At 44.6% G+C, this 25,392-nt stretch overlaps 1 protein-coding gene across 2 annotated transcripts in view; it reads left to right on the top strand.

The window, feature by feature from the left end:
- HOGA1 (4-hydroxy-2-oxoglutarate aldolase 1) overlaps positions 1 to 25,392 on the top strand; it is a 120,135-nt gene that overhangs the window by 34,922 nt on the left and 59,821 nt on the right. For both annotated transcript variants that reach the window (XM_086922622.1, XM_086922623.1), the window contains 2 exons: positions 6,399 to 6,533; positions 10,526 to 10,622. In XM_086922622.1, the coding sequence (XP_086778748.1) occupies positions 6,399 to 6,533; positions 10,526 to 10,622 (232 nt within the window). The remainder of the gene's footprint in view (positions 1 to 6,398; positions 6,534 to 10,525; positions 10,623 to 25,392) is intronic.

Raw genomic sequence — 25,392 nt, 5'->3', positions numbered from 1 at the left:
TGCGGTTTGCCCTATGTTCTGCTGATACTCCCAGCTTTGCCCTGCCATATAAAAAAAGCACACAACGGCTGGAGGTCGGTTATGAGGTCCTGCGGAATACGAAGGGTCACTGGCTGGAATAGATAGAGAATCCTCGGTGGGATAGCAATTTTATAGGCTGTGATTCTCCCCAAGAAAGACTACGTTTTGTGTTTCCAACTGGTGAGCTCCATGTGGACCCCACATTTCATTCATTGTAGATGGAGTTCTATTGTTTTAGTTAGTGTAGGCACCAGAGCGAGGTCCAACTATTCTACGTGTGAGGGAGCCCAATGGAGAGATGTGAGTGTTTGTGTGTATAAGACCACAGATTGAGATGCAGAAATGTTTCGAATTTCAGATTTGGTAACATTGATAGTCCATCAAGACGGGAAACAGTCTCCCACTGCCACCGCTTGATGGACCTCAGCCATGAAGTTCCAATCAACCCTGTCAAAGACCTTCTCCTCGTCTAATGTGACTAAAATACATTGTTTGGTCCCTGTGGTTCTGATGTTTACCATGTGTACCATGTAGTGCCTTTTTCGTGTTGTCCCCTGCCTGGCGTTCCACAATTTAACTCAATTGATAGGAAAGTATCTGGTCTCCCATCAGGAGCGGAAGTTGGAGGTTTGCTATTTTAGTGAGAATTTTGGCATTGGTATTAAACAGGGAGATGGGGGTGATGGGAACCACTCTTGGTTGGGTTCTTGCTAGGCTTAAGAAGCAAAGAAACTATGGACTCAGCCACCCTTGATTTTTTCTCCATAGACCTTAAGGAGGTTAGGTAGTGCCTAAAACATTTATAGAAGGCAGTTATGAATCCACCAGGGCCAGGTGACCTAGAGGGCCACAGTTTAGATATAGCTGTAAGAATTTCATCCTTCTCTAAAGGTCTGTTAAGTACCTCGCGCATGCATAGGCTTAGTGTAGGCAATGTTTGCCTCCAATTGGTAGTGGGAGCATGCAGGTTTGTCTGCTCCTTGTTATAAAGCTGTTTATAAAAGGCATGGAAACAGTGTACCTTTTCCACATCACCTGTCAACAGTCATCCCTAGGAGACTTTGATCTCTGCGATGACCGAGTTAGCACAGTGGGCTCACAGTAGGTTCGGCAATAGTTTTCCTAATTTGTTGCCATGCTTATTAAAGTTATTGTCTATTTGCGCTAGCAAGTATATTGACTTATAAGCCTCCAGGCTCCAAAGCTGGCCGTGAATGATAAGTATTTTTCTCCTGACCTTTTGGAAGTGGGGGTGCTTATTTTCTAATTGAAGGTCTCTAAGCTCCATGCCAAATTTGTTACTCTTCAGAAACTCTTCTTGGAGTTTCTGAAGGCAAAAGGCTTCTGCTATGAAGATGTTGCGCAGGACCGACTTTGGCACTTCCCAGCTAATACTCTTCTTGACTTTGTTGACCATTACCGGATCCCTCAGGACATAGTCCTGAAGGTACCAGGCATGAGTAACCCATGACCCAAGGAAGTCTACACTCTTCAACGTGATAGAAACCGGTAAGAAAAGGTGATCAGGTGTTGTATGAACGCTGTCCAACAAAGTAGAAAACATTTGTTCAAAAGTAAGTTATCAAGCCTAGCATAAGTTTTGTGTGCCCCTGAAAAGTAGGAATAATCCTGCCCCAAAGGGTGATGTGTCTTCCAGGCATCTACCAATCCCAGATCTTCTAAAAGCATCATTCGAGTGACTGATATGGTTGTGGTACTTCCCCGCCCTATGGAGTCAGTGACTGCTGCCTGGTTGAACGATAGGGTAACCTTAGAGAGATCCTGGAAGATTTGGAGGTCATCCCCATATAATGGGGATGGAGGTCATCCCCATTATAGTGGAATGGTCCCCCCTGGCGTGCCTCCTCCAGAATGTCCTCCCTATCCTTGAAATGGTAGAAGCAGACTAGAATATCAGGGTATAACATAGAGTTTGAGGCTCCGATCCTTGCTGTATGAGCCCTGTTGAGGCGGAGGAGTTTGGGGCCATGTTCGTTGAGGATCGCTTCAGCCAGGCCCTAAATAAAGCTTTTGATGTCCTTGCCAGCAGACATGCCTCTGATTCAAAGGTTGCAGCGACGGGAATGGTTCTCCAAGTCCTCCTGCTTTTCTTGGAGTATGATCAAATGGTCGTTCATAGTCACCATGCGGGAGCAGTATTACTCCAGGTTGAGAGTGCGTTCCTTCTGGGTAATTTCAAGGAAATCTAACCTGGCACCTAGGACTTGAATGTCCCTCTGACTTGCAGTGAGGTCTTGTTTGAGGTCCATATGAACCGCACTGAGTTTGTTTTTAATCTCAGTGAAGAAGCGGACCATAAAGTTCTTGGTAGGAGTCTCTGAATTGTCTCCCAAGTGATGCTGGGTCTGGTTCTGGGTTTCACTCCAGTTGTGAGCTGGGTGTGGGAGCCAGATTTTCCTGCTTTGGGAGAGGACCCAGAATAGGTCCCTGATGGTGGTTTCCTGCTTGGGCTTCGAGAACGTCATAGTTCCAGCGCCTTCCCCGGGAGGACCTCCAGCAGCAAAGGAGACTGAGCGTCCGGCATTGGGCAAATTCTGGCCTGGCTGGACACCAACCTACCATTCGCAGGTCGTCTGCTCTCTTGGGTGTTCTCGTGCGGTATCTACCTGTCTAGAGTCTGTCATACCTCTCCAATGCATGGGTTCACTCCCAGTGTGTGGAAAGAGTGGAAACGTCTGGGGTGTTCTGCAACACCAGAATGAGGGTCAATAACTTTGTGGGTGGGAAAGTTTGCAGGGCAGCTCTAATGCGGGCATACAGAAAGTCACTCCAGGTGTAGGAACCCTCCAGACGTGTCTCTTCTATTGCTCCATTCAACAGGAGGGGACTGGGGACCCAATTGCGTAGGCTGTGAGGCAGAATACAGCAGCCCCCTCCGGTTCTAGCGGTCCACTCTGTTGGGGATAAGGAGACTGCAGGGAGCCGCATGCAGTTGCAAACTCAACTCAACTTCAACAAAACAGAATTCCTCTTCCTGGGAACCACCCCCTCTGGGACAACTAGTGGCTCGCAACGCATGCCCCCCCCCCCCCCCCCCCCCCCCCCCCCCCCACACCCACCAGCCACTCATGTAACCTCAGCATCCTCCTGGACTTCTCGCTCTCAGTGAACCTACAAATCAATGCCATCTCATCCTCTTGCTTCCTTGCGCTCCTCCTGCTTTGAACAATTTTTAAGTGCATCCCCAGCAACTCCAGAAGGATGGTCACCCAGGCATTCGTCAGCAGCTCACTCTATGCTGGCACCACCCAGAAGCTCCAAAAGAAATTGCAGAGAATCCAGATTGCGGCCGCAAGACTTATCCTAGACATCCCCGCCGCAACCACATCGCCAATCACCTGAGAAACTTCCACTGGCTCCTTGGGAAGTGGTAGATGTGTAAGAATTTTCCGTGTTACGGTCAACAGTTAGTTTGGACTTTACTGGGGCACTCACGTTAGACGCCTGATTCATTCTCTTGACATACACTAAATACATTTCAGAGGCAAAATTCTTCTTCAAGAGGGTGTTACTCCAAATATTTTTTAAATCAGTCAAGTCCAGTTTAGACCAACTACCTGTCTGAATTACCTTTTTAATTATTTTGGTCATAATGCAGCCAAATGCAATAGCAGATACGTAGGGCCCGATTACGACTTTGGCAGTGTGACGCCGAGTCCGCCCGCCACCACATCACAAAAGCTGTGATCAGGCCGACTGCCAGATTAGGAGTTCCCTCCTGCCTGGTGTACTTTGTTTTTGACGTTCCCACTACGGTGCCCTTAAAATGGGCACCACAGCGGGCACGCCATACACAGTCCCTGCACAGCATGCACTGTAAGGTCCATGCCGTGCATGAGCTGATGTGCATGCACACAGGGGGGCAGATGTTGGTCCACCCTGTGTGCATCCCATGGCGCTCTGAGCCCACATTGTTTCCTCTCCACTACGGTTTTCACGCTTGTAGAACCACCATGAAAACTGTGGCGGAGAAGAAACTTGTAATTACTGCCTCTACACCGCGCCACACCACTGCCAGGGAACAGCGGTTACTTGGCGGCTGCGGTGGGGCAATGTGAGTCCGACTGCTCTAATTGTAATAGGGCGGTCGGGAGACCTCTATTGCTGCGCCCCCACAAGTCTGGCGGTCCTGGAACCGCCAGACTCTTAATCAAAGCCTTAGTTATATATGTTTCTCCAGCTGTGTTGTGCTCTAGGTGGGCGGGGGGCCCTGGGGCTAAGGCTTCCCCCTTTTGCCAGATGTGAGCACTGCTGCAGCAGAAAGGGAAAGAAGCTCTGGCTCGCAGGAGGGGCGTATAGTCTGCTCACCCAATGGAGGTGTTAGGGAGGATAAAGTAATTTCTACCTCACTGCTTCTGGCCTGGAGTTCTGGATGTGGCTGTGCGTGTACTTGCACCATGCCTTGGTGTTTGGTGCAAGGGAGATTGGGGAACCGGACTGGAGGGTACAGGGGTGGGGGATTTGGAATTAATTTGGGGGAAGTTCTGTATTTTTCACTTGTCGTTTGCAGGATCTGCATGTTCCTACAATGGTTTCACCAGGTGCGCATCTTCTTCCTGTGATACCGGGCCTTGTGTCTCCGGCGGTCCCGGATTACCAGGTTTGTAATTTGCAGATCTGCATTACCATGTTACTTAGAATAGCCTGTATACCATCCCCTTAAGAAGGTCACGCCTGCTCCGCCACTCGTAATGAGCACCCTGATCTTTTGTAAGAAACTTGCTGCTTCAAACATCTTTTGGGATTGAAGTTATGTTTCAGAACTACAGCGCCCCTGCTGACGAGTGTAAGGTCTTGCTCGTCGGAAGGAACCACGATGACCACTTTTACAATGAATAATTTCTATGTTGTGGTTTCCTAAGTCACTAGCATTGCCAAGTGGCCCATACGGGATCTGGCTACCGCTCAACCAAACTGCCTGTAAAATAAATAGTAAATTATGACATTTGCTCACTGATTTTCAGGGACAAGAATAGAAGAGTACCAATTTAAACCAATTTAAACTACTCCCTGCTGCTTCCAGTTAACCACGACACTACTTGGCAGGTGGCTCAGGGGGCTTCCTCCAGAGATTAGTCCTTCATGTCTACTTTTATTTGGATGTTTTGTATAAAAGTGCAAAATTCAGCATTAATCCTTGCAAAAACACATTTATCCTTGCCCTGTCCTAGTAGTCAAAGTAAATGCATTGCATACAAGACACGCTTGTACCGCCCGAGAATTCTAAAAGCTTTGGGTATATTTATTTAGAAATCACGCAGCGCAGCAAGTCACCGTGCTGCACTGTGTGATAGGGAAAGGGCAGGAAAGCGCCATATCTAACATTCTACAGTGCTTTCTTGTATTTCCCTGCACTGGCGCACAGTGTGCTGCCTAACGCCAGCACAGGCACTCTTGCACCCTGTGGCGCAAGAGTGCCTGCATTGTCAGCAGGATCTTGAGAAGCATATTCCTCTTTCTACAGGTACTGCAAAATGCAGCACACATAGAAAGTGGAAGCAACGGGGAGAAATAAAGATTTCTCCTTGTTACACCTCACCTGGAGAGGCGTAGCATTTTGATGCATTCTCAGAACTACCATTAATGGTAAATCTGGGAATGCACCAAAATCCATGGGTGGATGCGTGGATACACCCACGGTTCTCCCATGGAATCCCAGCAGTTTGCCTTGTGTTGCCTTACTCTAGATTCATCAAGCCACGCAGGGCCATGCAAAGTGGGATTGCGTGGCTTGATAAATCTAACTTAACCGCATTGCTGTAGCGGCTTTTCCCGCTGTGTGCGGCTTTTTTCAAATTACCACGTTACATGACGAGCTCAGCTCGTCATCAGCATACGAGCGCTGTAGCTGATGATGAGCTGAGCTCGTTATCAGCATCGAAGGGGTTAAGAGTTGCATCGTTCTTGCACTCCATTGCATGGCTCATGGATGACACAAACCTTTAATAAATCTGCCCCTGAATGCGCAGACTCCTGTGTGAGCTAACTAAGGTTTAGTAAGACCGGAACAGACCAAGTACCTTTAACAGAGGGTTTTGAAGTTCCGGATTCAGGTATCCATCACATTTCCTCTTTGCACTGGAGATCGATACAGTGGAACGCATGTTCATATTTATATTTTTATATGTTGCCTAATGTAGAGATTTAGCATTTTGGTCGCCTTTGTACAGATGGGCTTTGCCTCTACCTTTTCAGGGCCATATTGGATGCTCCTAAGGGCAATGTGTCATTATTTGCTGGTGGGGCCCTAGGTCGCTGCCTAGAATTGCCTTTCTGTATAACCAACCTTGCCCCTACTCCTAAGACTGAAAGACACATAATTAAGGTCTCTAACATTGTTTTCTTTTTTCTTTCAGGTGGCAGAGTCTTCTCCGGTGCCCGTTATTCTGTATAGTGTGCCGGGCAACACTGCTCTTGATTTACCGGTGGACGCCATTGTTGTCCTATCCCAGCATCCAAACATTGTTGGCTTAAAGGACAGCGGAGGAGATGTAAGTTACTAAACAAGATTTCTTGTACATTAGTGTTGTACAGAGTGATTATGGATAAAAGTTTAAAGAATGTCGGTAGTTAAAAATTATAAATTGTAACTTCTAAACTTTGCTATCCTCAAGGATATGGTCACCAAGGTGATATTTTTTTCATAATTATTCAATTCCAACATTTTCTATTGAAAAGCTTTTAACTTAATACTTACTTTAAAATGAAATTTACACTAGAGAGGCAAAAAGTAAGCTGCAGGGATTTCTCTAACAAGTATGAGTGCTGTCCTTTTGTCACATAGCAACATAAATGTATATAAACGTTGCATATGATTGCTTGTATTTTTAGTTGGTTGGATCGGGATGTGGCCCTGAGCGATTGCCAGTGGTTGAGAATAATTCAAGCATTCCATCCATCACCTTGTTGTTGCTGCAATTGATGCCATAAGTGCGACAGATATGCCCAGACGTGGCTCCCGTGCTCACTGTGCTACTGGAATCAAGTTATACCTGACTGATGAGCCCTTATCAGGGTGAAACCAGTCCTAGATTGCTTGTATTCCGGTTTAGAGAGAACCTGTCTTGGCTGTTTGGGCTGGACTGTTCCCATTGGAGCAGTGTCAAGACTGATTTGCATGTGGCTGGTTCCAAACTAAGGTGACATAGTGGGCATAAAATGATGGATTGGGATGTGGCCCGAGCGATTGCCAGTGGCTGAGAATAATTCACGTATTCCATCCTTCACCTTGTTGCTGCTGCTGTTGACGCCCTAAGTGCAGTGGGTGTGCCCTGACGTGGGTACAGTGCTTAATTTGTAAAATATGAAGTGCAGGTGCTTAATTTTTCTTTAATAGGCCACACCCACTTCCCTCTGCTCCACCCTCTTCTACCAGTGGCTCCACCCATTTACTCTAGTTACCCCACCCCCACCCACATCCTCAACCGGCACTGCTGACTCTCACGTACCAGAAAACTAGCACATGGTGGCAAAGGTTTATTTAATGGACCCTGGACAGATGCATTATGGGAGTTTCCATGCAAGACGTGGCTGAAGTGAAGCAACATGACAGTTGCAACTATTGGGTGTACTACAGTCCCTATCCCAAAGGAATGTAAGAGTCAATGTTGAAAATTAGATGCCTGTTTACTTGTTTAGGTCCGGATTACATGCTATCCCCACTTGAAAGGTCTATCTCTTTGTTTCACAGAATGTCAGCACTTCATGTGGATCTCCGTTGAGCAGCTCGCTGCTCAATAAACACTATGGTTCCCCATGGGTTTGCACCTCAATTTAAGACCATTGTAGTCAGCTGGTCTTTTGTCCTATATGATGTGGAAAGTCCACTATGTCGCAGTTAACTGAATGATGTCAAGTGGGGTATTGGTGTTTTCAGCTTTGTGGGCGGCTTGCAATCTATAATTGCAAGCGCGAGCAGGATTTAACAAACCAACAGGCACATCTCAATTGCTTCTTATTTGAGCAAAAAAAATGAAAGAGATGGAAGAACCCATAAAGTAATTTAATATAGATTTTAAAAGTGTTCTAGTAACAAAAAGAGTGCATCCACAACCTGGAGACGGAGGAGAAAGGAAGTGAAAAGTGATTGAACAAGAACATTAGAAAAGGGAATGAGAGCAGTGCAAATCCAAATTCAAATGAGAGTAATTAAAACAAACATGCCATTTAGTTTGACTTTTATAGTTATTGTCAGTCTATATACAGCTTTAAAAAAAGAGACATTGCACTTAGTAACATCATGCTTGGAGCCCCTGAGCTTCCTTACCTCACCTCTTCTGTGAGGTGCTCCCTATTCACAGCGTCCTTTGGTCATAATTTTGAAAGACATCTAGGAAAGTTTTGTGGCTAGGCCTCCGGATTCAAAACAGTGAAAACGACCTTCCAAAGCATGTGTGTTTGGGAGGCAGCCTTGGAGCACGTGATTCGGAGCTCTCCACGTGTTCAATGCATGAAGCTGCTGTGCACTGGTCTGAGAGCGATGCACGTATCTGAGAGCATTTTGCACATGGGTGAGAGATGATAATGTGTGTTAGTGACTGTAGCTCAGAGCTTTGACCAGGAACACGCACAGTGCAGGCCTGTGGTGGTTTCATGCTCATGCTTCATAGTGCAGACATGCTCTGCTTCCTGCAGCTACCGGTGTGACACACACCTCCAGCAGAGCAACAGAATAAACTCTTCCAGACCACACGCCTGACAGCGCTGATGCGATCAGTCTGGTCAGCTCCCCAGGGCAGAACACCTCTCATAGACACAGCAACTCCTAGTTACAGCCTCCACCACCGACGCCCCACTTCTGGGCAACCAAAAGTGAGACGTGATGCAGTTTGCCCGGTGGGTAATGTGCTCACTGTGCCAATCCATCCATCACTTTTTTGTTGCAGTTGACCCCTTTAGATGGTTATTTACACAATTAGTATGAGGTTTCACTGCATTTGGAAAGACTGACTGTGTGTGGCTGTTAAAATTGAGGTTGCTTCAAGGTTTTATGAGCGACATTGGGTAGGCCGATATAGGAAGCTAAGAATTTTCTTGCCGTACTTCATCGGGAAGAGTGCTCACCATACATCTAAAATGGTGAACCCGAATAATTTTTAAAGCTGTTGCCACCTTTTCGCAAACAGCTACTTACATTGGTTATTATCAGTTGTAGCAGTCTTTATCTGAACTATAACTGGTTTAATTTTGAAGTACTCACACAGGAAAGATTAAAAAGCGTGGAGACCTTGGCATCAAAATCTACACATAGTCGACATGAAGTAGGAAAGTGTTTAGAATGGTGATCGGGTATGCTTAAGTAGTCTTTGTGGAAGCGCTACAAATGAATTCAATATCCTATTTGTGTCCATGGGAGTCTTTTGCCTTTTCTCTTTATAGATTTGATGAGGTTATAATAGAGGTTTCTTGATCCATTGTAATGTGTTGTAGATGATCAACGTTATATTAATTCGTCTTTGACAACCTATTTAAGGTGCAGCGTCGAAGAAAGTTTCCGTATAACACCACTTGGGCAAGGTTTGGGAAAACGCACGCGATTACCCGACTGAAATAGGTCACTGTGATGTAGTGAGGCCATCTACTGAGGAAAACTAAAGCGCTAATCCGTCTACCCATAGGGAAGTGTACAGGGGTGCATATCAACATGCAGGAGTGGATCGGCAATGTGTAATTTTTAGGTTTGGTTTCTTCTATATTTTTATTTTGTTTCTTCTATATGCTTATCATTTTTGTGGGTGTTTAATCTCAATTCTCAATTTGAAGACATATTCACCCCTGTCCTTGGTATTAGTACTTGTACGATAGATTGGAAATTGTTGTGCAGAAAGTGTGTGCATACCCACAAATCTCTGACTTTGTGAGTGTTTTTTAGCCTTTCAGTTGGACCCAGCCTCTATGCACTGGAACTGATACAAACCTGACTCCAAGAATAGATCTGCTCATCTAGCAATTAATACTGCTGGAATTTGTGTGTCCACAAATCAAATTTGCAAGGACAAAATCCCAGGCTTTTGCCCTCATACATGCTGGGTTTTTTCTGTGCCCTAGCTTCACCTTACACTCACAAATACATTTGTGAATCCGGCCCAAAGGCATGCTTGGCAGTGAATTGCCACAGAAGAGCTAAGAGTTCTGCTAGGTTGTATATTTACAAACCTATTTTAGTCAAATTTGTGGTGCGTTTGATTGGAAGAATTTGTGGAATGTGCATTGTATTGTATTCCAACATTTATATAGCGCTTAGTACCCCATGTGAGGCGCTGATGCGCTTGCAGGACTCTGGACTTCGCTATTCTGAATCGTGCCATGGAAGTTATATATTTTTCGTATATTGCATGTAGAATCACAGTCCCGAGTATGGGGATTTGCTTTCATTTGCATAATTATTATACGGTTGATAGCGTTTATCACTGAAGTGTTTTCGCCTTAAATAAGACAGTAAATTTAAAGGTTTTCTAAGACTAAACACATATGTTTCTTTTAGATTACACGTGTGGGCCTAATCATTCACAAAACAAGGAATCAAGATTTCCAGGTTCTGTCTGGATCAGCAGGGTTTCTCCTGGCAGGGTATTCTGTAGGTAGGTAAGCCACCTTTTTAATATTCCATATTTTTGGGGTACATTTACTGCTCTTGGTAGTTCTTGCTTAAGACGCCTACTTTTCTCTCACCTTTCAAAATAATATATATTTTGTTATCAATCTACACAGTAGGATTCTCGTAATGTTTTGCAGTTATGTCATGGAAATCACAGGTAGCTTGGTGAAACCTGATATTTGTACACATAGTAAACTACATACAACACAATATTAAGGTTTCTTCAGTTCTTCGTATCTATTATCCTAAAAAGTCAAATGAAAATCAAAGTAAGTTGCCATTTTTAGAATTCGTCCAGGAGCCTCTGTTCTCCTGGGTATGTCTGCATGCTTTAGCCTCTGCTTGTAGGACTGGTATGCTCAGACGTGAGTCCCTTGCTCACTTTGCCACTGGAGTCAAGCAAGCCCGGCTGAAGACGGCTGTAATGCCAGAAACCGGTCCTGGGAAGCTTGATTCCGGTCCAGGGAAGACATGGCTTGGCATTTCGGGCTGGACTGTTCCCATGAGGCACAGGGTCAGACTGATTTGCATATGGCCATGTCTGAACTGGGGTGGCGGAGTGAGCTAAAGAATGATGATGGATTAAACCCAGATCAGTTGATTGGGGGTGAGTGTTTGTATTGTCAACGCGTCCATCATCACCTTTAGTTTTTCTTTGTTCGCCCTAAGTTGGCAGGGTATGCTCAGATGTGAGTCTCTTGCTCACTTTGCCACTGGAGTCAAGCAAGCCCGGCTGAAGACTGCTGTAATGCCAGAAACCGGTCCTGGGAAGCTTGATTCCGGTCCAGGGAAGACATGGCTTGGCAGTTCGGGATGGACTGTTCCCATGAGGCACAGGGTCAGACTGATTTGCATATGGCCATGTCTGAACTGGGGTGGCGGAGTGAGCTAAAGAACGGTGATGGATTAAACCCAGAGAAGTTGACTGGGGGTGAGTGTTTGTATTGTCAACGCTCCGTCCATCATCACCTTTGGTTTTTCTTTGTAGGACTGGTACACCATCAGCACGTGCAGGTCCTCATGCCAACTGAGGGACTTGACTTTGACCACTCATGCTTCAGAATGGCTCACCCTGCAGTGGCTGCCTCGGCCTCTCTGCATGCTGCACCTGTGTTCTGATCTATGAGTTTAGCATACTCCACACCACAATTATTGAAAAGATCTACTTGAAGTGATTTTTGTCATTACTTCTTGGCATGTCATAGCTATTAAAAGAACAATTAGCTTAATTTTTTTTAGCAGCTAGCACATCCCAATCTCCAGCTAAACTATAAATTAAGATACCATTAGATTTAAATGGAATGTTTGTAGTGAATATTAAGTTGATGTACTTCCAAACCTGCAGCTGGAAGATGTGAACATGAGGTTATTTAAAAAACACGTGAAACAAATTTCTCATGACATTATTGCAAGACCAACAATTGCTGTTAAAATATGTATTCATCCTGTTTAAAAGCATTGGTGTTAGTGATAACCTGTTGTAAATGAAAAATAAAGTTTGTGTTGTATTAGCAGTGCACGATATTGTATGAAATTTAAGCCAATTGGCTTCCCATTTTAGGCGCCCCATGAGACATTAAAGTCCGATTTCCAAAATGACTCAGATTTTGACATCACTTTTTATAATTATGATCAAATATTAAAAGTGTATACATATTGAACACTTTAGAATAAAAATGAAAGGACACAAAAATAATTATGTCCTGAATTGCCATTATCCGAAAAATCAAATGTTTGTAGAGTTTTGCTTCATGCTAAGGTTAAATAGGTATTTTTTTTATTTTTAAAGGTTTGACCAGTTGATTAACCTAATGTGCCCGGAGTGTTAATTTGGATCATTGATAAAGGGTATAAAATTATCGGAGGTAACCTTATTTTAATAGAATCCAGGCCACCCCAAAAAGACAAAGTTAAAGTATTGCATTTTGATAAGAAGGCGCATAGGCCCAGCCCCCCTGGACTTACTAGCGACCGGTGAAGACCCTTGCGGACCCGGCTCCAGCACTTAGAGCCACCTGTCTCGACTCTCTCCCTCTTGATCTTTCTCACCTCATTCTCTCTCTTCCTGACTTTTGCCACTTCTCACATTATTTCTGACTTTTCTCTCACTCTTACTGTGATTTTTCTGTGCTGTTTATCTTGCTATGTGCAATTCCTCTCACTGTTTGTGCTTTTTCTCTCACTCTTACTGTGACTTTTTGAGCCTTTTCTCCCACTCTCTTCTCACTCTTTCTGTGACTTTGCTGTACCATTTCTCTCACTCTTTTTGCCATTTCTGTCACTCTTTTGTCACCTTTTCCTGTGACATTTCTTTGCTGTTTCTCTCATTCTTTGTACCATTTCTCTCACTCTTTCAATTACTTTTCTGAGCCGTCTCGCTCACTCTTTTAGCCTGTGTCAGTTCTCGGGCTCCTTTTGACCTTTGCCATCCTACCCTCTTCTCTGCACCCCTTTCCCACTCTCTGGCCTGCTCCTTACCTGCTACTTCATTGCCTGAGAAATAATAGACTGTACCTGCTTAGATAGTCTCCAAAGGAAAAAACATGAAAGAGAGATGCATAATTGTGTAGTGTTAAATAACACTGCCCTTTCCCAGGATGTATTGTGTTGTCCATCATGCATTTGATTGGCATAAACAAGTTTTCAAATTTGGTATTCCTCACTAACCTTTTGGGCTTCATAAGTACCCTCCTCTCATCATGCAAGAAACCATAAGTCTCCCACACTAGTGGAATGCTCTACTTTTGTGCTTTCTGGAGTAACACACAGGGTTTCTGGTAGTCAGGTGATGTACAGGGGCAACCCAATGCATGGTGGCGCCTGTGAGATAGGTTTATGAGAAAGACGGTTCTGCTATTATCTCAGCCCTCCAACACAGCCTCCATAGTCCCTAGCAGTCACATGTCTCGCTACTGATTTACTTACTTTACCTGCTTGAGAAACGTTCATTCTATTGAACTAGCCAAGTTCTAAAGAACCCAAGAACACAAGCAATACATATTCCTTGTTTGAAATGGTAGATACTATTTTATGTTCCAAAATAACATAGTTTGTGTCTGAGAGACATACACTCATCGCATTCAAGATAGTACCGCAAAGGAAATCCTATTCCAGGTTTCCTTCTATTCCAAGAATGTGAACTTTTTGCATGCTGAACAAACAGCTGAATTCAAGATGGTACCCCCAAAGTGATCCCTTTCCAGGGGACTGGTTCCCTCACATTTTTAATAGCAATGTAAAAGTTCTGAGTTTTCATTTCCTCATCTCCACAAACCTTGTTATGCTTAATTCTTGGGGCCAGATGTATCAATAGTAGGAATAGCGATTACCTAATTGTGATTTTCTGCGAATCGCAATTTGGAAAAAACTATTCCTGATGTATGTAACTCATAGAGTTTCATTTAGGGATTCCTAGCAGGTTGCAAATTGGCCTACCTCATGAATATTGATGAGGTAGGTCGCAATTTGTGACAAATTAGGAATTGCAGCCATCACAGGAATGGTGGCCTGCTGAGGTCAGCAGATCACCATGTCTGTGATTGCTTTAAAAAACAAGAACAGAAGTGAAATTTTAACATCTTTTTGTGGCATTTGTAATGAAGCTTGAAACATTGAGAGAACATATTTGAACCAGTAGTTGTGGAACGGTTGCACAGATTGACGCTGTGGTGGCGCTGAGTGATGCTGTGGTGGCGACGAGTGATGCTGTGGTGTTCAGTGATGCTGTGGTAGCGCATAGTGATGCTGTGGTGCCCCTGAGTGATGCTGTGGTGGTGCTGAGTGATGCTGTGGTGATGCGATGGATCGATATAGTGAGTGCGATAGATAGAGTGAGGGCGATAGATAGATAGAGGGATGGCGATAGATAGAGTGAGGGCGATAGATAGATAGATTGAGGGCGATAGATAGACAGATAGATAGAGTGAGGGCAATCAATAGATAGATAGAGTGATGGTGATAGATAGAGTGAGTGTGATAGATAGACAGAGTGAGGGCGATAGATAGATAGACAGATAGATAGTGTATTTATGTTGCATTGAGTAGAGTGTAAGTATGAGGTGTGTAATTATATGGCACTGAGTGGTATTATGTGGAGTGTATTTACGTTGCATTTAGAAGAGTGTAATTAAGTGGCGTGTAATTATGTGGCACTGAGTTGTAATATGGGGAGTGTATGTTGTATTCAGTAGAGTGTAATTTTGTGGCATGTAATTATGTGGCACTGAGTGGTATTTGGAGTGTATGTTGCATTGAGTGCAGTGTAATTATGTAGCATATAAATATATGGCACTGAGTGGTATTGTTTGGAGTGTATGTTGCATTGAGTGCAGTGTAATTATGTAGCATATAAATATATGGCACCGAGTGGTATTGTTTGGAGTGTATGTTGCATTGAGTGCATTGTATTTATGTAGCATATAATTATGTGGCACTGAGTGGTAATATGGGGAGGTTATGTTGTATTCAGTAGAGTGTAATTGTGTGGCGTGTAATTATGTGGCACTGAGTGGCATTGTTTGTAGTGTATGTTGCATTGATTGCAGTGTAATTATGTGGCGTGTAATTATGTGGCACTGAGTGGTATTTGGAGTGTACTCCGCCCCTGACATCACCATTGCCATCCCTGAAGACTATAAGATCACTCGCAAGGACCGTACCGGCCACACAGGAGGAGGAATCGCTATCGTCCATAAGAAATCAATCCGCATCTCTACCAGCTCTGACGCCAACCTCGCCAACTCCGAACACCTTCACTTCCAGATCCACATCGACCCCAAGACCACACTCAGAGGCACCCTCCTCTACAGACCACCAGGACCCCGCGCAAAATTCAGTGAAGACATCACGGACTTCATCACTCCACACGCGCTCCCCTCCAAAGACTACATCCTTCTGGGAGACCTCAACTTTCACCTTGAAAAGATCAACGACCGCAACACCACCACCCTCTTGGACAACCTCGCCAACCTCGGACTTAAACAACTGGTCACTTCCCCCACCCACATCGCAGGTCACACACTCGACCCCATCTTCACCTCCAGCAATCATGTCTCCTTCAACCACACTACGGATCTCCTCTGGACTGACCACAGCTGCGTTCACTTCACCTACAACAAGCCGAAACCCATCAACCACCTCCAACCAACTCTGCAAAGAAACTGGAACAAAATCACCATCGACCACATCTCCTCATCGCTCCTCCTAAACACCCCAGCCCACTCTTCTAACCCAGACCAAGCCGCCGCCAACTTCACCCTATGGTTATCCAACACCGCCGACACCTTAGCACCACTGAAAAAACGTCAAAGCAAACCTGGCAACAAGAAGGCCTCATGGTTCAACGATGATCTTAAGAAGTCCAAGAAACTCTGCCGCTCCCTTGAAAAGGCCTGGAAAAAAGACCCAACCACTAGCACCAAGGACTCCTTCAAAAACGCCACCCGCACACACCACCAACTAATCCGAAAGGCCAAGAAAACAGCATTCAAGGATCGACTTGACAACAACGCCCACAACAGCAAGGAACTTTTCAACATCGTCAAGGAATTCTCCAATCCCTCGGCCAACTCCAACGACATCACCCCCTCTCAAGCCCTCTGCGACTCCCTAGCCTCATTCTTCCACAACAAGATTGCAGACATCCACAACAGCTTCAACAACCAACCCGGAGACCAACCCACCCAACCATATGCTGAACATTCTCCCCCCGTGAACACCCTTAACGACTGGAAGCCAATCTCCACTGAGGACACCATCCGCCTGATGAACTCCATCCACTCAGGATCCCCCACAGACCCATGTCCTCACCACATCTTCAACAAAGCAGACTCCGTCATAGCACCGCACCTCCGAGACGTCATCAACTGCTCCTTCAACTCCGCCACCTTCCCGGAAAGCTGGAAACACGCTGAACTCACCGCCCTTCGGAAAAAACCCACAGCGGACCCCACCGAACTCAAAAATTACCGCCCCATCTCGCTCCTTCCATTCCCGGCCAAAGTCATCGAGAAAGCCGTCAACAACCAGCTCGCCGCTTTCCTCGAAGCCAACAAATCCCTTGACTCCTCACAATCTGGCTTCCGAGCAAAACACAGCACTGAGACCGCCCTCATCGCAGCAACAGACGACATTCGAACTCTACTGGACAATGGAGACACAGTCGCCCTCATCCTCCTCGACCTCTCTGCAGCATTCGACACAGTCTGCCACAGCACCCTTTTACAACGCCTCAGTAACATCGGAATACAAGGAAAAGCACTTGAATGGATCACCTCGTTCCTCACCGGAAGAACCCAGAGAGTCCGCCTTCCACCATTCAAGTCCGAGGCCACTGAAGTCATCTGTGGCGTACCACAAGGATCTTCACTCAGCCCCACCCTCTTCAACGTATACATGAGCCCCCTCGCGACCATCGCCCGCCAACACAACCTCAACATCATCTCTTACGCGGATGACACTCAACTAATCCTTTCTCTCACCAATGACCCCAGCACCGCCAAAACCAACCTACACGAAGGAATGAAAGAAGTTGCCGAATGGATGAAACACAGCCGTCTGAAACTGAACTCAGATAAAACAGAAGTCCTCATATTAGGTACATCCCCCTCTGCATGGGACGACTCTTGGTGGCCGGAAGCCCTTGGAAAAGCACCCATCCCGACAGACCACGCACGGAACCTAGGCGTCATCCTGGATTCTTCACTCTCAATGAACAGACAAGTCAGCGCCGTATCCTCATTCTGCTTCAACATTCTTCGCATGCTCAAAAAAACATTTCGCTGGATCCCCACCGAAACCAGGAAAACAGTCACCCATGCTCTGGTAACGAGCCGACTGGACTACGGAAACACCCTCTACGCAGCTACTACCGCTAAACTCCAGAAGAAACTCCAACGAATCCAAAACGCCTCAGCCAGGATCATATTAGACATCCCGCGCAACGAACACATCTCTGGTCACCTGAAAGACCTCCACTGGCTACCCGTCAATAAGAGAATCACTTTCCGACTGCTAACCCACGCACACAAATCACTCTACGACATCGGACCAGAATGCCTCAACTCACGACTGTCCTTCTACACCCCCTCCCGCCAACTACGTTCTTCCAGCCAAGCCCTCGCCACTGTACCTCGCATCAACAAGACCACCATGGGAGGCAGATCCTTCTCATACCTGGCTGCTAAAACATGGAACTCACTCCCTACTTACCTTCGCCTTACCCAGAACCACCTAACATTCAGAAAGCAACTTAAAACGTGGATATTTGACAAATAATCCTCCTCCCCTTCCTAAGCGCCTTGAGATCCTCTGGGTATGTAGTGCGCTATACAAATTCTTTGACTTGACTTGACTTGACTAATTATGTGGCATGTAATTATGTGGCACTGAGTGGTATTTGGAGTGTATGTTGCATTGAGTGCAGTGTGATTATGTGGCGTGTAATTATGTAGCACTGAGTGATATTATGAGGAGTGTATGTTGTATTCAGTCGAGTGTAATTATGTGGAACTGAGCGGTATTGTTTGTAGTGTATGTTGCATTGAGTGCAGTGTAATTATGTGGCACTGAGTGGTATTTGGAGTATATGTTGCATTGAGTGTGGTGTAATTATGTGGCGTGTAATTATAGGGCACTGAGTGGTATTTGAAGTGTATGTTGCATTGAGTGCAGTGTAATTATGTGGCGTGTAATTATGTGGCACTGAGTAGTATTTGGAGTGTATGTTGCATTGAGTGCAGTGTAATTATGTGGCTTGTAATTATGTGGTACTGAGTGGGCTTTGGAGGGTATGTTGCATTGAGTTCTGTGTAATTATGTGGTGTTTAATTATGTGGTACTGAGTGGGCTTTGGAGGGTATGTTGCATTGAGTACTGTGTAATTATGTGGCGTGTAATTATGTGGCACTGAGTGGTATTTGAAGTGTATGTTGCATTGAGGTCACCCTTGATGGATTCTACCAGTAATTTGCATCTTATCTGCCTGTTCTCAATTGATAACTATAAAGGCACAGGCTTTTCAATGCTGGGATATGTTTTTCTCCGACTAGTATCACTGGTCACAAAACACATAATTGCGATAGGTGCAGTAACGGGGCTAGAGGACATTTGACCTTTTATATAACATAACATGTGTATTTGTAAAGTGCACGTTCACCCAGAGGTCTCTTGGCGCTGAATAACAGATGTTCATTGTTACCCAACTCAATGGTACTCATTTTATCGACCTCAGATGGAAGAAAGGCTGAGTGGACCCGCCGGGATTTGAACCTGTGACCATGAGCTCAAACACAGGCCCCTGCAATGGACGCATTAGTCCACTGAGCCACCATATGGTTGCATATTGAATGAAAGGGCCATGGTGGATAGAGAGGTATGGTTGTTAGACCAGGCCACCATGTTTTCAGTCATGGCCTTTCCTTTAAGAAGCTATTATTATAATTAGATGCATTAGTCGGATTGGTTCAGTTTAAGTGAAGCAGGAGTGAAACTCACAGAAAGGAGTAATTAGTGCAATGAAAGCCTAGGACTGGAAAAATATATTACCTGTGTACTTGGAATCAACTATAAATTGGAGCGCTAGGTAGGGCGCATGAGGTAACGGATACTTACGTAAATTCTATGCTCAAAAAAAATTCTTTACATTTTTTTACAGCGTGTACTCGACCCGAAGGTATTGGAGCACTTTAAATGAGCGCCACTTATATTATGCAAGGAGACATTCATTTTTTGGTAGGCAGAGGGAGATTAAGTGATTTGCCCAGAATCAGAGTCTCGAACCTATTTCGCAGCTCCAAAGTCGGCAGCTCTGGCCGCTGGGCCACATGTGGTGGAAGAGACAATTAAAACAGTACATTATATTTAACATCGAGTCATAAATGGGCACATGTGCCCTAAGGAGCAAGCAGTTCTTTGCTCGTGTGTTCGGGACACGGCCCGCTGTCTCCTCACTGTCGCTCGTAATTGCGGTCAGCAGAGGAGGGCGGAATGGCGGCAGATGGCCGGCACGCTTCCTGACTGGATCCTGCCTCTGGGTGGGAGACCAATAAAAAAAATTATAATAAAAGAAATTCACCCAATGTTAAAGGCGACCTTTCCGTTTCTTTACCTCCTGTGTTTTGCTACTGTTGGTGCCCACCATAAAAAGCTCACAATAAAGGCACAGGTTAGTAACATAAAAACCGGACCTGTACGTGCAGCTCAGTGCGCGAAATTGCTATTGGCCCGGAAAATAAATATTAAAGGCACGGCAATGTGAAACGCCCAGCAACATTAAATACCCCAATTAATAAAGCAAATGAACATCGGTAAAAGTGTACTTTTCTGTTTCCATACATGTGTTGCTGTGTTACCATTTTGGCTGTAAAAAAGCCCACAATAATAAGCGCGAATTGGCAATATAAAAACAGAACATGTAGGTACTCAAACATATAAGAGAAAACGCCGGACGTCTAGCTACACATAATCCTATAAAATCATACGTCATCATTTTACTATCGGTGCTGCACAACTATTAGGCAAGCGTGATAATATAAGCAATAATATACTGTGCTCCAAAAAGGGTTTGGTATACTAGCAATTGCTTTTAAAAGCTGCATAATAAATTCTAGCAAAAAGAGCATGTTTTGGTTTATTTTAAAATGTATTGAAGAAAGCATTAAAACGGCTAAAGTACTAGATGTAGCTTTGTCTTTTATAGTAATTTACGTTTTACGGTATATGATAGCAACAGAAGTATTGAAGCTTCCAGCTTTGGCGATGAATAGGTAAGGCTTTGGCTCAAGAAATGTTTGCAAAAACTTGTTCTGTCACATTTAAGTACATGAACAGGTAATAAAAAAAGGGGACCTAATTTGAATAACAAAAGTATAGCAGTTGGCTTGTGTAAAATACGTGGGTGAGCTAGATATGGTGTGTTTAGGTTTAGTTGAGTGTGAAGTAGGAGCAAGCGTTCTGCTGTGAGGATCAAAGGGTGTGTAAGAGTGAGTGAAAGGAAAGGTCAGAGGCCATCTTTAACTTGTGTTTAAAACTGTATGTTAAAGTGAGTGTGAAGTAGATGGCGCCGTTGATAAGAAGACATTTCTGGTGTTATAAGGCGGTGTTAAAAGTGACTGCATGTGGCGAAAAGGAGAGAAGACTTTGCTTTAGGGCGTTAATCTTGCCCTAACAAAAGCTGGTGACAGAGATGACATTGTAATACTCGCCAAAAAGACAGGAAGCAAATGCTGGGAGGCATGTGGCTATTACGTCTGAAGTATCTGTGATATGTAAAACAATGTGTGAGTTAACACCTTTGGCCCGGGGCGATGCACTGAGTACCGGAATGGAAGCAGGGAGAGGGGATGCCGAAGATACATTTTAAGAGGGGTGCAGTACTAAATGGAGTGTAGGAACGCAAGGTTGTTACGGAAGACCAGAACAGATATGGCAAGTTATACCAGGGGCCCGAGGCTCGGACCTGTAGACTTTGGAGCAGGGGAGTGATGGTTGAATCTTGTCGTGGCTGAACATCCTGTGAGCCTGGGCACATTATACATTTCCAGAATACTGCAAAGAAGGTTCATAATATCGCTCATGTACGCAGTTGCTGCTGTTTTTTCAAATGGAGGGAACTGCGAGCAGCAACCTCCGAGCGAAAAGGAGTGGTGGGGTGGGCTGTCGTGTTGTGACGGGGTCAGGCTGCAAATAACATGAAAGCATCGCGCATTCAAATGGAGGGAACTGCGAGCAGCAACCTCGCAGCGAAAGGGAGTGGTGGGGCGGCCTGTAGTGTGGGGCGGCCTGTAGTGTTGTAACGGGGTCAGGCTGCAAATAACATGAAAGCATCGCGCATTCAAATGGAGGGAACTGCGAGCAGCAACCTCGCAGCGAAAGGGAGTGGTGGGGCGGGCTGTAGTGTTGTGATGGGGTCAGGCTGCAAATAATATTAAAGCATCGCGCTTCTTGTAAAATCAGCGCCCCATTAAAATACTATTAAAGCATCGCGCTTCTTGTAAAATCGGCGCCGCATTTAAAATACCCAATATAGGCTGAAGTGCGGCCGCGAATAGCAACAAGTCCTTAAAAACAAGAAGTGGGCAAAGAGGTGTCACGAGGGAGACGGGGAGAGGAAGGAAGAAGAGGGAACGTGGAGGGAAAGTGAATGCAGCAGGGGGCGGAGCGGATCCCTTTGAAGCACGGCCGCCGTGAAAGAAGTGTGTATTAATTAGGGGGAGGAGAAGTGAGGCCGAGTGCGCTGGGGAAGCAACAGATGGCTTTAATTTTAAGCTCTCGGAGGCAGGCGGCTTGGATTAAATGTGCGGTCACGAGAACTCATGCACTCGTGGAAATCCGCTTTAGTTAAAGTTTTTGGGTTCACCGTAATAGGTCTCTCTACGAGACCTAAAAATGTAAGCCATTTCTCTTAAAGGAAAACGGGATGCGTTTAAAAAGAAAGCTTCTTTTTTTTATCTCGTTGTTTAAGCTGATGCAGTAGTCCTGTGACCCACTGCCTTCTCTTAAACACACTTTTTGTTTTACAACCACAAAGTGAAAGGGGGCCCAAGGGGACACCTTCCTATTTGTGAATGCATTACAACTACACTTCAGTAGTCAGTAAATATTAATGTTTTGCGACCAAAATGTGGTTGCAAAACATTAATACATGCAATTCCAATTCAGTATTAGGAAGGTAGGCCCCTTCGAAATACCGAATCAGTATTTGGTCTCAAACCAAAATTGCGATTCGGTAATGTGCTATCTAACCGCAGTTTGTGTTTGATTTGTGTTTGATCCATACCTAAATTATTTTTTGCAGTCACAATCGACCAGTTTGCAACTGGAAAAAAGTTTGATACATGCGTCCCTTGGTTCTTAATTTGTTCCTGATGCCCATTTTGTGTTCTGCTGTGTCTGGATCGAATTGTCTGTCTTCCAGAACAACTTAATGTACGCCAATTAAGGAGTCCCGTCTATCTTTTTAAAGGGTGAACATGAAACAGGTATTTGGGCCTCTGCCCATCTTTCTTTCCATTTTAGGACACCTCCTTATTTCTTTAGGAGGTTACTTTTCTCTTTATATTCTGTTTCTAGATTATGGGTGCTCCTGTTGTCTCTAAGAATTCTCACCCAGTTCTGAGTATCCATGCCTAGCCTATCCTAAGCGACTTGGCAATAGTCCTGAGTGAACAGAATTAACGGTACCATTCTATATGCTGTTCTGATTTAAAGGACTAGCCATCTCCAGAGATGGTCCGCTATTGTGTCTTTAGCTGCTTGATTCAGCTAGTAAGTTGACATCGATGTATACAATAAACAAGCATTGCCTGAGCAAGGAATATGTTTTGCTGTGTCGAGTACAAGATATGTCAGACACGTGCAAAAAGGGTTTAGAGTAATGTTCCAGTAGCCCTCTCCTAACAGTGAGCAGAGCCCTGACACAGTGCTGCAGACTGTGGAATGATGATGGGAAATGCTTGGCATTTAAACATGCAGCAGTTGTGAGGCCATGTGAGAGCAGATGGGGCATGTTATCCGTGGAATGGAATTTCCAAAAGGATTTACACCACTGTGTCAGGACTCTGCATCATCGCTTTATCCTGCTTAGGCGTTCCATGGACTGTGAATGTGTCATTCATTCACCTTGGAGCTGCAAACTTGGATGGGAAAGGGTCTGGCCACCAGGAACACCCCCTAGGAGAGGTAGCACGGCCATCTCTGCCCTCCCCAGCCCTTGCGCCATTCCTTTCTCGCCACACCGCCGTGGAAAAGTGTACAATAAATGAAAATATCAACACTTTATAGTTAGTTACTTTTTATTTGGTTTTATTATCATTTTGGACAAAATAGTCAACATTATTCCCCACAATACAGTATACAGCACATTAATGGTGCATCCTAAACTGCGTTTACAGCTGCACGAGCACAGGTGGTAATCAAAGAGGATAAACACTGCATGACCATTTTGAGATGCTACACTACAAACTGGTTCTAGTATACAGTTATTTAAATGTGCATTACCATTATTGCATTTAACAATTACCTTGTTATGTATGTCACTTATAGAGAGCCTTTATCGGTAACACCAGGTTCTAAATCTGGTAAGGAACTGCTATGACGTAGCACAAAAATCGTTACCCGCATTTGCTACGTCATAAAAGGCCTTGGCTCTCTGAGAGCCTATCAGTGCAGTGCTGCTTGTCTGCTTTGACTGAAAGCGGAAAATACAGTTGCTGGAGGGGGAGAAAAGCAGGGAATATGAGGGGGGCTGGTTGAGCATGGCAGGGAAGGTATTTATCTTTACGTTTGTGTCGGGGAGGAGAGACCATTTTATGGATGTTCCCTCATTACCTCTCTGACCTTGCATAGCAGTTGAAAACAGGGCAGATGATTTTGGGGCCATACATAAAATAAACTTCTAAAAAGTGAATTACGGGGACGTTTGTCACCTCAAGGTTCTGAGTGACCCCATAGACAACTCGAGCTTCACTCTTCTTGCCAGTTTGATGTCACTTAGAACCCTGGTGAAAAACATCCCTGTAATTCACTGTTGCCCATCTATAATTCTATATGTTATGTATGGCACTTATTGAGAGCCATTAGCAAGAATGGCTGGATTTTGAATCCAGTAATGTATTGACAAATAGCACCAGTCAGTAACAGAACTTGCTAACCACTGTTTCTAAGGAATTAAAGGCTGCTGTGGCTGGATTCCCCGAGAGCCTCTCAAAGCAATGCTGAGAAGCAGTGAGCACAGCTTCTGGGGTGGGGGAAGACCCAAAGAGTAGTGGTTTGGGTGGCAGGATGCCTGGTATTTCTAATTGGGACTGGGATGAGAGGCTATATTATGTATGTATGTATGGCTCCCCATTACTCCTCTGCCCCTTCATAGCAGTTGAAAGCGCGGGCAGATGATGTTTGGGGCCATACATAACATAAATGTATGGATGGGTAAAACGTTAATTTCTGGAATGCTTTTCACCTCAGGGATATTAGAGACAACAGAATCCCTCAAGGAGAAACATCCCCGTACTTTAGTGTTACCCAGCTATAATTCTATATATAATATGTTGGATCCTGCAATTCCTGTAGAAAAGCCTGTTTCTAAAGTCGTTATTACAGGCGACGGGGAACATCTGTAGTTGTCTGTAATAAAGAAATGGCGTAGTTGCTCATCTGTAATGACTTATTACAGTTGAGTTCTAAACATCATAGTGTCTGCTGCCAGAGCCAGCAGCAAACGGGGAAGGCAGGTAACAGAGCATAATTAAAGCTGCAGTTTAAAAAAACCTGGCTTTTTTCTTCTACTATTTTTCTAGAGAAATAGTGATGAGTAGAAAAGAGACATTTATGGCAATGTGTGCTTTAGATTGCTATAAGAAAGACAGAATCCATTGGCATGTTTCTATTCATTCTGAGCTATGGTGTATTTTTTTATCTGACATGTATTAAACTGATTCTAATATCTTTTTTGCAACAAATATCTAAATGTTTTTGTGTGTTTTAATTTGCACTGAAGCTCCTTCATGTTTATAAACATTCTATCTCTTTCATATGTAAGAGGAATACACCAAGTATTTAAGTGCTTTGTGGGAACGGTGATGGTGTGACCATGTATTACAAGGAATAAAGTATCCCTTTCCATACGGTATAAGGATATTACAAGTCACAAATGAGTTCCATGATATCCTAGGTGACTTGCAATATCCTTATAATGTATGCCAGGGGGTACTTTATCTCACACACACACATACATATATACATATACATATACATAT

The sequence above is a fragment of the Lissotriton vulgaris genome, chromosome 5 (genome assembly GCF_964263255.1).
Source record: "Lissotriton vulgaris chromosome 5, aLisVul1.2, whole genome shotgun sequence".
Taxonomy (NCBI): Eukaryota; Metazoa; Chordata; class Amphibia; order Caudata; family Salamandridae; genus Lissotriton; species Lissotriton vulgaris.
Note: the sequence above shows the minus strand (reverse complement) of the source record. Positions and strands in the feature narration are given on the sequence as shown.